The 15,785-nt window shown below is 34.6% G+C and overlaps 1 protein-coding gene across 5 annotated transcripts in view; it reads left to right on the plus strand.

Annotated features, from left to right (window-relative positions):
- ADD3 (adducin 3) overlaps positions 1-15,785 on the plus strand; it is a 121,796-nt gene that overhangs the window by 83,912 nt on the left and 22,099 nt on the right. For 4 of the 5 annotated variants that reach the window (XM_006778699.2, XM_006778701.2, XM_006778700.2 and 1 more), the window contains exon 2: positions 9,073-9,293. In XM_006778699.2, coding sequence (XP_006778762.1) covers positions 9,099-9,293 — 195 coding nt within the window. In that variant the 5' untranslated portion in view covers positions 9,073-9,098. Of the gene's footprint in view, positions 1-9,072; positions 9,294-13,948; positions 14,003-15,785 lie in introns of those variants that run through there. The other variant, XM_015557991.1, reaches the window with a different exon arrangement.

A 15,785-nucleotide genomic window follows, 5' to 3' on the forward strand; every position in this document is an offset into this window, starting at 1 on the left:
TGCACCTTTAATAAAGGTATAATGCATGCATACTGAGTGCCTATGAGATATAAGGTATTTCATGGCCCCAGTGGATGGAGACAAAAATATATACAGTTAATATTTTACAGAGGCTTGCGATACAGTAGGATAAGTAAATTATTTTTTCCAAAATTAAATAATAGAAGTCAAAAGATGGTCTATTAAAATGAATAAAAGAAAATATTATAAAACCAAAGTGTAGGAAGACATTACTCCTTTTGGTAGACCTAAAGGAAATATGATAAAGAAGCAAGGAAAATTTTAAACTTCAGAATGAGAATGCTTGCTTTTTTTTTTCTTTTTTTATTCTGGGCCACCTTTAGCTCTGAGGCTGCAGCTCTTAGGCCTCCGCTCCTGAAAGCAGGTATCTGGTTTGTTTTAATTCTATAATCGAAACTCTGTATCAACTCCACCTCTGAGATCCCAGCTGGCTGAAAGCTGGTTTCTGGGGTTTTGTTTAGCTTCTATATCTGTTACAATGTTTCTTAAACTGCAAGCTCAGAGGCCGGCAAGGCAGGCGGGGAACGTTGCAGTCCTTCGTCACTGAAGCAAGCAAGCCTCATGTTCAGTTTAAGCTGCCTGGCTGCCGGCCGCCATCTTGGCTGGCAGTTAATTTGCATATCTCCCTGATTAGCCAATGGGAAGGGTAGCGGTCGTATGCCAATTACCATGTTTCTCTTTTATTAGATAGGATATGTTAGTTTATTGAAAAATCCATTTCTTGTTTGCTTTTCCAAATGATTCATATTGGGAACAATTTGAGCTAAGTCTGGGTAATGATTGAGCTTGGACTTTAGAAAATACATTTCCTCTGAACTCTTTATACATGTTTTCAAATTTGTAACTCTGCCCTTTGCATGGCCATTATCATTGGTAAATTTGTAATGAAGGATTTTTTTTTCAAGTTACCAGTGAATGTTTCTTCCATTCCTACCAATGTCTAAGCAAGTAACTGCCTCTCTTCTCCCTAACCCTTACTCTTCAAATATAGAAATCCAGCTCACAAGTAATGTTGATCAATGAAATATTCTTCATCACTTATTGGCACTTTAGTAAGAAAGAGGTTAGATCAGGGGTGGGCAAACTTTTGACTCGAGGGCCACAATGGGTTCTTAAACTGGACCGAGGGCCGGAACAAAAGCATGGATGGAGTGTTTGTGTGAACTAATATAAATTCAAAGTAAACATCATTACATAAAAGGGTATGGTCTTTTTTCTTTTTTAGTTTTATTCATTTCAAACGGGCCGGATCCGGCCCGCGGGCTGTATTTTGCCCACGGCTGGGTTAGATTCATCCTCTGCTTAATACAGCAGTGAATGCCTATGGTCTTTGAAACACCCTGCTGATCGTTGCTCTAGCAAGCACCTACTTGAAATTTTTGCTCTGCACTTACATTTTGAACTATGTATATTATGATTGCATGTAACTACTACTATATGTCCCAATTGTACAAGTACAGGATGTATTTTTCATGTTTGTTGAAATAGTTTATCAGTTCACAGTGTTATTTTTATTTATAAGACAAAGTCAGAAACCAAAATACTCTCATAGTTGTGCCCTCCAATTTTTCTTTTCTCTGTTGTTGTTTTTTTAAATGAATGCTGATCCAACTGTCAACTTCCATTAAGTATAGGACAGTTAGTAATGTAATGGGTTGTTGTTACTGCTACTAGTTTATTTTGTTATTGTTAGTATTTTTTCTTTAAATTGAATTTTTAACTAAGACTCAGATTAATATCTTTTACTAATCAACTGTAGATTCATTGTTCCCTAGACTTTTAAATTGAACATTATAATTTATACTTTTATTTTAAAGATAATACTTAACAGATCATGTCAAAACAACAAAAAGGGTTCAGAAATTTTAAAATGATTTGGATCCATCTTAAGATTTTGGCAGTAGGCCAGACAGAGTTACAGTTCTACATTTTTATAGCCCTACATGTTTTTTAATTTTACTACTTTGAGAACATTTACTACATATATTTTGGTGCTGAATATTGTGATCCTATATTTCCAGGCATCACAATAAAGAAAGGCCATAATCAAGGTTGTAATAGCTATGTATACTTTTGGGAAATGACAGTCCTTGGAGCTATTCCATTTTTTTTTTGTCAACTCTTCCACACCTATTAATATCTGTAACCACGAATAATTCCTCATTTGAAGAGCATTTGGTTATCTGAGGCAAATTATGAAACCTCAATTTTTTTTTATTATAAGTGGGGATGCTACCAACATAATCTTTTTCTGAGGGTTGGTTTTCTTCATTATAAATAGTTAAAGGCCATCGACTCTTTCAAAATGATGCCAAATTAACTTGAGTGGTAAAAGTGTAAACTTGAACATCATTTATTATTACCTAGAGCACAATCAATGTCATTTTGATAACCTCTTATTAAGACATAGTAGTCATCTGGTGCTTGAGCATTATAGCTTTAGAAAAAGCACTAAACATCTCTGAGTATAATTTTATCTCATCTATACAATGCGATCTTGGAATATTCCAAGACAGCTGTCATAGGATCAATAGCATTATAGCAATAAATGCTTTGTGGGATAATTAAATCTTCCATTGGGCACTTAGAAAGTGATATTTGTATTGATCAGTTATACTCAATGCCGATTTATTTGTTTTACATTTTCCTTGACTTTTATCTACTTTTTCAGATCTATTGATTTCATGTCAGTTATATATAAAAATTTGGCTACCAGTTGAGACTACTTCATTTCTTTTCGAATTTAAAATGAATAAAATTTCACTGACCAATATGAGGATGTGACTTGTCATAGTTTGTGCTGAGTCCAGTTTGTTTCCTAGAACTTTAAATACCTTCACAGTGTTATAGTAACTTTCATTAAGAAAAATTCTAACTCAGTAAACAAGCTGTTGTTACCAAATGTCCTTCTGAAGTCTTGGCATATCTGATTATTGTTTTAAATATAGAACATTAGGCCTGGTACTTGAAAGTAGAGCCATCTTGTTGCTTATATTCTATAGAAAGCTGTTAAGACTGCCAAGAATTTTAAGTTTGGAAAGACGTTTCATAAGTAATAACTTTTCATAAGATTTTGTTTACCATTCCCAGACTAGAAATAATAGAAACCAGATTTATTTAGAAGCTGTGATATAGTAAAATAATTCAATTCAGCTGCCACTTATGGAGCATTCTACCACTATGAGGACTACAAACATGAGCAAAGAGATCTGGACAATTGAACTGGACAATAAAAGAGGATAAGGGGGAAAAAAATCTGACATTGAGTTATACAGATGGCACTTCCTAAGTGACCAAATGGAGGAGAATTTAATTATCCCACAAATCACTAAGACCTATTTCTATAAACTGTCATAAACATTTAAAATATATAAATCAAGGAATCATTTATTTTCCTCTATCTCTTTAGCACATATTCATTTTCCCCTTGTTCACCAACTCTCTCTCTCTCTCCTCACTCCTCTGTCCTCTCTCCCTCCCCCCACCCCTTCTTTTCCTTTTTCTGTTTCCCATCTGACCATCACTTGAATTTCTAGGATAGTGTTTTTCAAACTCTGGGGCACAACTCACTAGCAGATTATGAATCAGTTTGACCCACATTTTTTTAAAACTGAAAATATTAGAATATACCACATAGTAAGAGAAAGTATCATGTCATGAATTTATCTGTCATATATCTCATGTATTTTATGTGATTATAACAAAGTATATTTCTATTGCTGATTGCCATTTTTTAGAAGTTTGAAAGCTACCATTCTAGGGTATTCCATCTATTTGTGTCTTGAACCTAATGTTCTTTAAACATACATGTTGAATAGTTACTGCATAAATATTTGGATAACATTTTTAAAACTAGAATTTTGTTTATGCTTGATATCTTGTGTCTAATCTGCATGGCCAGAGGAAACGCATAGTGCTGACAAGTTTTATAACATTACTTTAAAAAAAATCTATTTTCCACAGCATTTTCAATTCAGAGAACACTGTTAAAAGACTGATTTTTTTTGTAATAGAGTTTATACTGGTTTGCTCTGGTTTATATTGCCCCGAAGCCTAGGAAGCCTGACTGTGTATAGCAGTGGTGTGGCACTCAAAATAGGATTAGATCATTTTAAAGAGAAGGAGCCTGCAAACTGAGTTGTTTGACATAGCACCTGAAAACAGAAATATTTATGTTAGGTTTTGTTGTTCAGGGTTAAGAGGAACTAGAATCTATCATTTACTTCTCTTAAAACATTCTTCTTGTAAGGCATGTAAAGTATAGTAAGGTATAGTAAAGATGTAAGGTATAGTAAAGATGTAAGACTCTCCTATTCTAATTGAATTCTTTTATTTTTTAACTGTTAAGTTTTTAGAGTTTCTTATATATCATAATACTAGTCCTTTGTAGGATCTGTGGTTCGCAGATTTTTTCTCATGGTCTGTAGCTTGTTATTTTAATCTTAACAGATTTTTGCAGACAAATATTTTAAATTTTGGTAAAGTCTAATATATCATTTTTCCTTTATAGGTCATGGTTTTGTGTCAAATCTAAGAATTCTGCTGGCTCTAGATCTGAAGATTTTCTCTTACTTTTTTTCTAAAAGTTTTATAGTTTTACACTTCAGTTTGTGATTCATTTTGAGTTCATTTTTTTATTGTGGTAAAATACACAGAACATAAAATTTACTATTTTAACCATTTTAAAGTGTGCAATTTAGTGGCATTAAGTATATTCACAATGTTGTGCAGCCATCACACTCTCTAGAATCAGAACTTTTTCATCACCCCAAACAGAAATTCTAGTACTCATTAAGCAGTCTCTCCTCATCCCGCCTTCCCCTGAATAATATTCCATTATGTGGATAAAACTACATTTGTTGTTTATCCATTCATCAGTTGAGGGAATTTGAGTTGGTTCCACCTTTTGGCTGTTGTGAATAGTGCAGCTTTGAACATTTCATGTACGGGGTTTTGTCTATCTATCTTACGTCACTTTAGCATAATGCCCGCAAGGTCCACCCATGTTGTTGAAAGTGGCAGGATTTCCTTCTCGTTATGGCTGAATAGTACTCTGTTGTATATATATTACATTTTTTAAAATCTGTTCATTCATCAACACTTAGTTTGTTTCTATTATCTTGGCTATTGAAAATAATGCTGCAAACTTCTCCCATATTTTTCTGAATTTTGTTTATGTTCAGATAATCTTGTGGATCCTGAACGTTTTCAAACTTTGAAATACAGTTCAATCTGTAGTACTTGGTGTACAGAATTGCAGATAATCAGTTGTGCTTATGATTGGCTTAAAATCTATGTAAAAGGAGAAGTTACTATTCTTATTCTTTTTTTTAAAGTATATTTTATTGATTTCTTTATAGAGAGAAAGGGAGAGAGATAGAGAGTTAGAAACATCGATGGGAGAGAAACATCGATCAGCTGCCTCCCGCACATCTCCCACTGGGGATGTGCCCACAACCCAGGTACATGCCCCCGACCGGAATCGAACCCGGGACCCTTCAGTCCGCAGGCCGACGCTCCATCCACTGAGCCAAACCGGCCTCGGCACTATTTTTATTCTTTATTCTATATCCTTTATATAAATTCCCAATTCTTATTCCATGTGCATAAAACTTTGAAACTTCTTCTTTTAAAAAGCCAAGTTAAATAATGAGCTTTTGAAGTTTTAAAAAGGTCAGAGTGTGGTGAGTCATTTCTAATCTTATTTACCTTTTTTTGGTGTCATTTCCTCATTTTTTTATAAATGCCATAAGCTCCAATTATTAAATATTCAGGACAGAATGTAGACTAAATGTTTCAAAATTTTGGAGTCCTCTTATGTTTTATGATATGTGAAAAAGTATGTGTCATTGTAAAGTGAACTAGGAGACAGAAAATCATTACTTGGAATATTGCCCCAGACATAAGCAATATGAATTGAGGTATGATTCTTAATCCACTGAACAACTCAATTATCAACCTGAACTTATAGCTGCAAAGATAAAATCAGAAAGATTTAAGAGATGGTATAAACTACAAAGTGTTATACACATATAGTATGTTCTTTTATTATTTAAGTAGGTGGTTAGAAGTAGCTTTCTCTTTACCTTACTCGAAATATGTGTTAATCATAACGATTTCTTCAAACTATAAGCTTTTACTTATTAATGTTTCACTTATCAGCTTCTTAAACCAATGCTGGGAAAATGAAATGAATCTACCACAATTCTTTACTTTTTGCTGTGTTTTCATAAAATTATTTTATAAACATCACAAACTTGTTATCTAACCCTATTCTTCATTAAACTAAATAGTGCTTTTGGAATTAAGAAATAGGTAGAATCCAACTAAAGGCAATATTTGTGGACTGTCTTTTAAAAATGGCTTAAGCCAGTGGCCTACTGTGGAAAATGAAATAGAATTGATTTCTTTGTTAAGTGATATCCCAGTTATTAATCAAGTACTCACTTAGTCTGTAGTTGGCCATTTAAAAGTCAGCATGACATAATAAACAGCTACTAAGAAAATAATGTCCCAAAGATTGATTAGGCCTCTAGACATGTGATAACCCAGCTGGATATGAAAAAAAGGAAAGGTTTTTTACAGTTGGTGCTCTGTATACCACTTTTTTTTTATATATAGCAAGATAATGGTAAAGACCATAGGTTGGTAAGCCAAACTAATAGCAATACAAAAAACCCCAAATTTTTGAAGAATATAATATGGCCAGAGTTATTCCACTAGTAGTAGATGTTGTATAAAAAGAAGAAATTTTAAAAAAAAACATTGAAGAACACATTTAATTATCACTCATTCTTTAATTGTTTTTTCTTTCAATTTTTAAAATAATGACTTAGGATGTGGAAGGCTCAATTATATAAAAGCTCATTTTTTACATTTTTTTCACTGATTAATTGATTTCTAGTCACAAAATCAGAATTTCATCTAACTGGTATCATATAAAGTGTTTTTTTAAGCGATATTTCCTGAATTTTCAGTGTAGTACACTAAAGTAATTTAGATAGCTTACAGAATGTTGTATATGAAATTAATGTTGGCAAGAAGAAGGAAATAATTTCAATGTGTTTTGCAAAAAATTATTTTTAAACAATGAGTTTACACTTCTAAGACCAGAATTAATACAAGAAGTTTTAATGTCTTATCATAAGTTTGCGTGGGCTAAGTTGGGTCAAGGCAGCTTTAGAGATGAAATCTATCACAGAAGACTAATTTGGTTGTTAACTGTGTTTAAAAGGTGAGACCAGATGTCCCTGGTCTTTATCAGGGATTCAGATCTCTAAGATGAATATGACCTTTTTTGCCTTTCCCCTTCTGGATCTAACTAGAAAAGTGTTCCGTTGGGACTTTGAGGTTGTGGAATTTGCAGAGTTGTGGGTCCACAGAAACTTCTCTCCCCTTAGATTTTGACATAAATGGAAAAAGAATACTTGGATGTTTTACATTTAATTCCCCTTATTAAGAAGTGATTCTTCCCACCAGACAAATAATTACTTAAAAAATGCCACTTTCGCCCCAGCCGGTTTGGCTCACTGGATAGAGCGTCGACCTGGGGACTGAAGAGTCCCAGGTTCGATTCCGGTCAAGGGCATGTACCTTGGTTGCGGGCACATCCCCAGTAGGGGGTGTGCAGGAGGCAGCTGATTGATGCTTCTCTCTCATCGATGTTTCTGACTCTCTATCCCTCTCCCTTCCTCTCTATGAAAAGTCAATAAAATATATTTTAAAAAATGCCACTTTGTAGTTAGTCAGAATGGTCTTTTGTTACCCAGTCATTAATACTGAACAAGTTGTATGAGTGGAAGTCACGATCCGTAGAGAAAATTATGTTAAGCAAATCCATTTTTACAATTCTTTTTTGTTTCCTTTTCTGGTTCCTTCTTGCACATTTTCACATTTTCTATACTCAGTTCAAAAGAACAACTAGGAAAAGGAATACACCATCAGTGGTCTTCCTTTCTCTTGATTTAGGCTTACTACCATGTCACTTCTAAAAACTTGAGGAAGCATTCCTTTAGTTGGCAGTGACTATTGCTCTCTGCTAGGTCATTGCTCCTCTAAGTGTGGTTCAGGATCTAGTACCAGTCTGCACATTGGACTGTCTGTGACAAGTACAGACTGATATTATGTGTTTAGAAACTTATTGCAGTTTGACATTGCCAAGACATCTAAATGCATAATTTAGTATTTTACAAAAATATTGGCTCACAGTAAGTTGGAGAAGTCCACCATAGACAACTTGAAAAGCACCAAGCTAGATGACTTCAACTTCCAACACAGAGATCCCAGGTGGGCGTGAGGGAGGACTATTAAATGACTATCCTGTTGATCTAGCTATAGTTAGTTAGGTGCTCAGTTGTAGCAAAGCCCAAATGAATTTGTTTCCCTAGCATGAAATCAAGACTAATCCTTGGTATCAGTGATAATCATGATAATTAAGTGAATCAGCTGTTCATGTGGTTTTTGAATAGCTTTTCATTGTTTCTTTACTTGGATTTTTGAAGTACCATCTTGCTGAAGTTATGTAATCTAGCACTCTTAGTAATTCCTACATTTTCCCTGGGAACTTGTTGAATCATTTAAAAATCTTAAAGCATGTTTCTCTCATGTCAGTAAATTATATTCACTACAAAATGTAGTGAGTCTTAAATCTGGCCAAAGTTTTGTCTAACAAAATCATAACTGAGAAAAAAGAGCTCTACTGACAGTACTCACTAATGGTGAAAATTTACCATTTTAGATGTGGCGTATGTATTTTGATCATTACTTTCTTTAAAAATTGAACAGCAGTTGGTCACATTATTAAAATTGAACCACAAGCTTCCATTAGCTCTGAAAATATCAATTTCCAATTTAGCATTACAATCTAAGACATTTTTTACCTTAATTAAAAAATTGATCTGATATTTTTTTGAGAAGTTACTTTTTAAAGAAAGCTACCACTTAACTCTAGGGGCTGGGGGAGGGAGGAGGTTCTGCTTGACCCATGTAAATTTTAACTTCATAATGAATTTACCTTACCATTAATGTCCTTCTTTGTGTTTATTAATACAGATAAGGGGAATCAGCAGGCTTGAAGCATGAGTTCAGATGCCAGCCAAGGCGTGATCACTACTCCTCCTCCTCCCAGCATGCCTCACAAAGAGAGGTATTTTGACCGCATCAATGAAAATGATCCAGAATACATCAGAGAGAGGAACATGTCTCCTGATCTACGACAAGACTTCAATATGATGGAACAGAGGAAACGAGTTACTCAGATCTTGCAAAGTCCTGTGAGTTGAAATAATAAGAAGGCTATCCTTTTTCTTCTTCTTTGGAAACCTTGATAGAATGAGGTCGGAGGTATCTTAACTCTCAGTTTAGAAGAGGGATGGAAGAAGAGTGATTAGTTGCCCCCAATCTTGCAGAAGCAAAATGCACACCTAATTTAAATATTTAATTTGCAAGGCTTTAATAACAAAATAGTATTGTCTTGGTGGTGTCAATTTTCTTTGGGTGATTTCTGAGTGTAATGCTTCATTGAAAGATGCTTCTGAGCTAAACGACATCCAATTCAGACTGAATATCTCTGAAGAAATAAAAGTCATTACTGAAGTGTCAGAAACCAAGAAAGGAGTGAGGTATATCTCATGCACATATTTTCTTCTTCCTTTGGGTACCTTGACAATCAGAGCAGCATAGGAAGACGTAAGGTTTTTGAGGTCTGAGATTGGGCAGCCTCATGTTACATATATCTAATGCAGACACACGTGCATGCATACACACCAAACTAATTAGATTACAAGTAGACTACAATCTAAACTCAAGATGAAAATTCTGTCTGCTCAGTAGTATCCAAACCTTACAAATTATATTCAAGTTTTTTTACCCTTAGTGGAATTTCAAAGGTCATGTATAAGTAATAGAAAATGAGAGAACAGCTTAATTTAAGATGCAAAATTAATTCATAACTTTATGTAAAATGAAGGCCATGGTCCCCTTAAGGCAGATGGAGTTCAGCACACATAGACACATGATGCCCAGGTTAGGGTTATATTAGGTTTCCAACTTAGGTACTAAAATAAGCACCGAGACATAGAACTGCCTGGGGTGGCCCTGGTAAATGATTTTTGTTGTGCCCTTGTTAATTTAATCACAGAGGTTAAGTCCAAAGCCAAAGGGGAATTCCACTCTGAGCAATTCTTCTATACTAGTGGCCTAGATAAAAAGCAAGTACAAGTTATAAAAACAGTGCAAGCTTTGAGAAATTTAAGTATAGCTAAATTTATTTTGTTATTACTATTTTGTGTGTGTGTTAATCCTCACCTGAAGATATTTTTCCATTGAATTTTTTAGAGAGAGTGGAAGGGAGGGGGAGAAACATAAAGAGAGAAACATAGATGTGAGAGAGACACATTGATTGATGAGTTGCCTCCCGCACATGCCCCCACCGGGACCAGGAATCAAGCCTGCAACCAAGGTATGTAACCTTGACCAGAATCAAACCCTCAACCCTTCAGTCCCCAGCTGAGGCTCTGCCCTCTGAGCCAAACAAGCTAGGACAAGTGTAGCTTAAATTTAAAGCTATCCTTTAAATAAACCCTTTCCCAATGGAAAAGAGATTAACTAGACTTCATCATGAAGGAGTAAATGTTAAGTGCCTTCTTTTATGAAACTAAGTTTCTGTGTTTAGAAATATTTGAAGGACATGTTAATTATTTGGATCAAAATAGACATATTTTCTCTTCTAAAGAAACCCCATTTTTAAGCTCTAACTTATTAGCTCAGTGATTATGTAATATATAGTAAAAAGTAACTGAAAGAATGAGATAAAGTTCAGATTTTGTGCAGGATTATTAAATACTGAGATTTCTTTGGGAAGTGCTCTAAAAAGGACCATTCAATTCTAACTATAAAGTTGAAAAGGAAGAAATACTACACTACATTTCCATGTGAAGTTTTTTGTTTTATAATTTCCCCATTAAACCAGAGACAGCATAACTTTGAGTAGATTATCTAATTTTTAATATTTATGTATTTTCATTTGTGATTTGGCTTAAAAGTATCAATTTTACTTATGCCTTGGGGAACTTAATAAAATAATGAGGAAAGGACGATATATAGATTGTTATTTCTATATTCATGTAGCAAGAGTGATAATCTTTAGCCCAGAGAGTAACAAAGAAGGTTTAAAAGAATTGTGGATTGATCATTTTCCCCCTAGATTTTTGCTAGTGAATTTAAAATCTTGTTTGTGAAAGTATAAAATTTTGTTTTCCTGCCATGTTTAACAATGAACTTCTCACCAAAGGAAATTATATATAGTGGCCTGTAATAGTTACCTATTGCTACATAACTAATTACCCCAAAATTTAGCAGCTTAAAACAACAAGCTTTAAATATCTCATCATTTCTGTGGGTCAGGAATTCAGAGCAGCTTAGATAAGTGGTCTAACTCAAGGTCTGTTATGAAGCTACAGTCAAGACATCAGCCAGGGCTGCTGTCATCTAAGGGCTCGACTGGTCCCAAGCGTCATTCACATAGGTATTGGCAAAAGGCCAGAGTACCTTGCCACATGGACTTTTACCTGAGGCTGTTTGAGCGTTCTCTTCCAAAGTATCCTAGAGAGAGCAAAGAGGAGCCTGCAGCACCTTTTATGACATTAAACACTACCATGCTTACCCTGTTTATTAGTTAGAAGTGAGTCACTAAGTTCAGCTCATACTCAAGAGGACAGGAATTAATCTCCACCTGATGAGGAGAGGATTGTTCACTCTCTGTTCCCAATTTATTTTAAAAGACTACAGTCTGTCATAGTTTATTTACCTTCCTCCTACCTGCAAAATATACCGACCTTTTCCTAACACCCCTGCAAAAGTCTCATTCCAGTACCATATTATATGCCTGAATCCAGAATCTCATCAAAATCTGGTCCAGGTGTATAAATCTGGTCCTGGGGTATAATTCCTTAAATTCAGCTCCTCCTCTCAATCTATTCTAAAAACTGAAGAGATAAGTATATTGAACAAAGAGCTAAAGAGATAAGTGGTGGGGCAGGCAAAGATAATGCTATAAAATTCCTGTTCAAAAAAGGGAAAATTGGGTTATAAAGGAGTAACTCGCCCATAGCAATTCTGAAATCCATTTGGACAAATGCTTGGAAGTTCCCTGTTGAGGACTCAGTCCTTCTACTTACCAGGGATGAGTCTCCTTAGTTGTTGGCTCAGTCCTCTGGGGTTTGGGGTCTATCCTCTGAATCATTATTTCTTTTCCTTGAAAGGTAGCCTGTGTTGGCAACTGTATTTTCCTCAACCTGCTTCTTTCTTGTAGAGGTTTTAGAGTTCAAAGACCTCTTGTCTTTTTGGACTGTCTTTGTTCCTTTAAGCCCAGGCTTGAGTTGTTTCTACTAATAAAAGTCTTTTAAAACCTATGGGCCTCCTGTGAATATTGGTGTTCATTATTAGACAAAACTCAGAGCCAATAAGATACAAATCAAAGATATTTCTAGTTTGTGTTTGTAAGAAACAAATTGGTAAGTGGTAAGTTTAAAATGGTGAGTTCATTTGGGAAGAAAGGAAATCAGGAGAGAAAACAATAAAAGCAAAGTATAATACTTTTTTTAAATTAAGGATTTATTGTGTGCTAGGCACCTATTATGTATTGAATCTTATTTAATGCTCAAAAACTCCATCAAAGTAGTATTAATATCCCTAGTTTACAGATGAAGAATAAACTGAAACTTAAAGACATTAAATAACTGTAGTTTTTACAAATTTAGTTAAATGGTGAGGTCTAAATTTAAACTCTAAAGTTCACACCCTTAACCACTAAGCTGTAGCACTTAAAGCGTTCAATAACAATGAAATAATTTCACCCATATATTATTTTTTCATTTATCTTCAAATTCTGTTGCTCAAGTTAATCTAACCCCACTCAAGAAGAGTTTCTAGTTAGAAGACATTTTGGTGCCTGTAAATTTGAACAACAAACAGCACATTATTGTCTTGAGCTGAGAAACTAAAAGAGCTTAGAATTTGTCTCATCCAGACTCCAGCTAATACTTAATTTCATGACCTTCTGTCATAATGTTTTTTAATTTAAGAAAGTATTTGTCTTAGAAATTAAATGCTGGTGAGGAAACTGGTTTTAGCTAGAGATTTTGTTAATGCAGTAGGGAGAAGCCACAAGTTTTCTTTGACAAATATACTCCTCATTTACATGTCTATGGAGACCCTAGATTGTCATTTTCCCCCTTGTCTCAGAATGAAGCATTCATGGCAACCCACTGTAATTAAATGATGCCTCATCAAAGTTGAAGTATATAAGTTGAAAAACTAATAGCACATGTGCATAGTTAGGTATTTGGTAAATTCTGAATACTTCGATGAAGGGTATATGAATAGCTGAGTAGGCTTTGAGTCATTAAACACTTGAATGTTGTCCAACAATCTCCTATAGAACTTTACTGTTTAATGTGGAAAACGGTGGGTTTCAGAAAAAGAATGCAAGTTCTTAAGCCTTACCACTTATAGGAAGCAATTTAGACTAGTTGACAGAAGTGTGTAACGTTATTCTGAAAGATAGCACAACAGGAATGTAGATGGTGAGCGTTTAGGCACATGACAGGGTGATGTGTGATGCTATACGCTTATTTTGAAGAATGGAGAAACTTCAAAGTCATACATTTTAGAATATCACTGTCATTAAGGCCTAAAATTGAACTGTGCCTTAATTAGAATAGTTAGTCAAAATCACCATGATTTATCTGGGCACTTTAGAAGTTTAAGATGCAAATATTCTGTATTAACTGTTTGCATTTTAATTATATACCAGGTTCAAGAAGAGATATTATTCTAACCTTAGGCTTCATATTAATTAAGACTTACATACAGGAGAAAGACCATCCAGAAGAAAATTTGGTTTATTTGTTTTTTCTCCTTTCAACAGGACCAGTGGTAATCTATTTCCAAATGAATACATTTCTTAATGGAGAATTTCTAAGTAAGTTTGTTATGCTCCTAATCCCTCCTTAGGAGAGATCTGATAACATAATTGTAGGGTGCCTTGGGAGCAGCAAGTCTGTAATCTTTTTTTTCTTTTTGCTCCAAGTTTTCTCTCTAATAATTCTTATGATGTAGAACATCCACATGTGGATATTTTAAATCCACCTCTGATGTTTATCAGTATTGCTACCTGATTTCCATGAGTTAGATGTTACTTATGAATTAGCCGATGTGATTTCTTTTTAGCCTTAACTGAGATAATTGCATCAGGTCAGTTTCTTTTATCAAAGCGGTCCTCTTTTTTTGTGATTTAAAAATCTTTCACTTTCTCCTGAAAGTTCTGATTTTAGATGCAGAAGCCTTCAGATCCTACATTTCAAATTAATTCTACTTTTGGTTTATTGTATAAAGGAATATGTATGTACTTAAAAGTATACTCGTACCCTACAAAAATCTCAAATCTCTGAATCTTTTATGTTTTTTTATAAGTTTATTTTTATTCATACCTTATAAATTCAAAGTGTACAGGATCACCCCCTCAACATCGACAGAAGATGTATAAAATAAAAAGGTATGAGATTCAGATAAGGCTTTTAAGGCACCCTTTCTCTAACTTAAACATTTTGTTTTTTATCTAGTGATTTTTTTATCATACTTTTTTAGACATGCATTTGATGAGGAAGCTGTCCAAATTATAATATTCGGGGGACAAACCAAGTTTTCAAGTATGATTTTATTTGAGTTGAAGAATTAAATGACTTTTAAAAAATTTATAACAGCCGAAACCGGTTTGGCTCAGTGGATGGAGCGTCGGCCTGCGGACTGAAGGGTCCCGGGTTCGATTCCGGTCGGGGGCATGTACCTGGGTTGCGGGCACATCCCCAGTGGGATGTGTGCAGGAGGCAGCTGATCGATGTTTCGCTCTCATCGATGTTTCTGGTTCTCTGTCTCTCTCCCTTCCTCTCTGTGAAGAATCAATAAAATATATTTTAAAAAAAAATTTATAATATTCAGTGACTATTCACTTCTTACATAAAAAAAGGTGACTTTCTCCCATTAAATGATGGACGGGCCTAATCACACAGAAGGAATTTCTCATTCAAGTGATAGACTGATGAGACTGTTTCCTAGAGCTTCAGATTCAGTACTAATAAACTATGAAATGGATCTTTGCTATCCTTAACTCAGTCAAGATTGAGATCACATTCCTTTTTTTTTCTTATATGGAGGGAAATAAGAAGAAAACTCTGACTTACAATTTTATTAATTGAGCACTGAACTAGATACTCAGGGAGACTCTAGGAATGTAAAAGACAGTCCAGCCATCAGATATTGTGGTATAGTAGAATAGGAAGAATAAATCACAATCATATGGTAGGTACCCTAAGTGTAGTATAGGCAAATGTTAAAAGAATTCAGAACAGGGTAGAAAGAGAAGAAATAAGGAGATCTTTCCTAAATGAGGTGATTAAAAGAGAGACTTCAAGAAGAAGGTGGCATTTAAGATGAATGTTGAGTAAAGGGTAATTCATTAGATAGAGGAACCGTGGAAGCCAGCATTTTCATTTGGTGGAATATTCTGAGCAAGAATAGAAAACTACAAGCTGTGATCAGAGACAATATTTGAGCGAACCTCCTAGACTAGACCAGAGCACAAGGAGTAAATACAGAAAAAAATTACATAACAGATTATAGAAGTCCTGGAGTAATAGCAGACTATTTTGGTCTAAGTTAGAGGTCAGCCCATTTTCTCATCATTTCCAGTTTCAATCTGTTTGTAC

The sequence above is a fragment of the Myotis davidii genome, unplaced genomic scaffold, assembly GCF_000327345.1.
Source record: "Myotis davidii unplaced genomic scaffold, ASM32734v1 scaffold107, whole genome shotgun sequence".
NCBI classification, from domain to species: Eukaryota; Metazoa; Chordata; class Mammalia; order Chiroptera; family Vespertilionidae; genus Myotis; species Myotis davidii.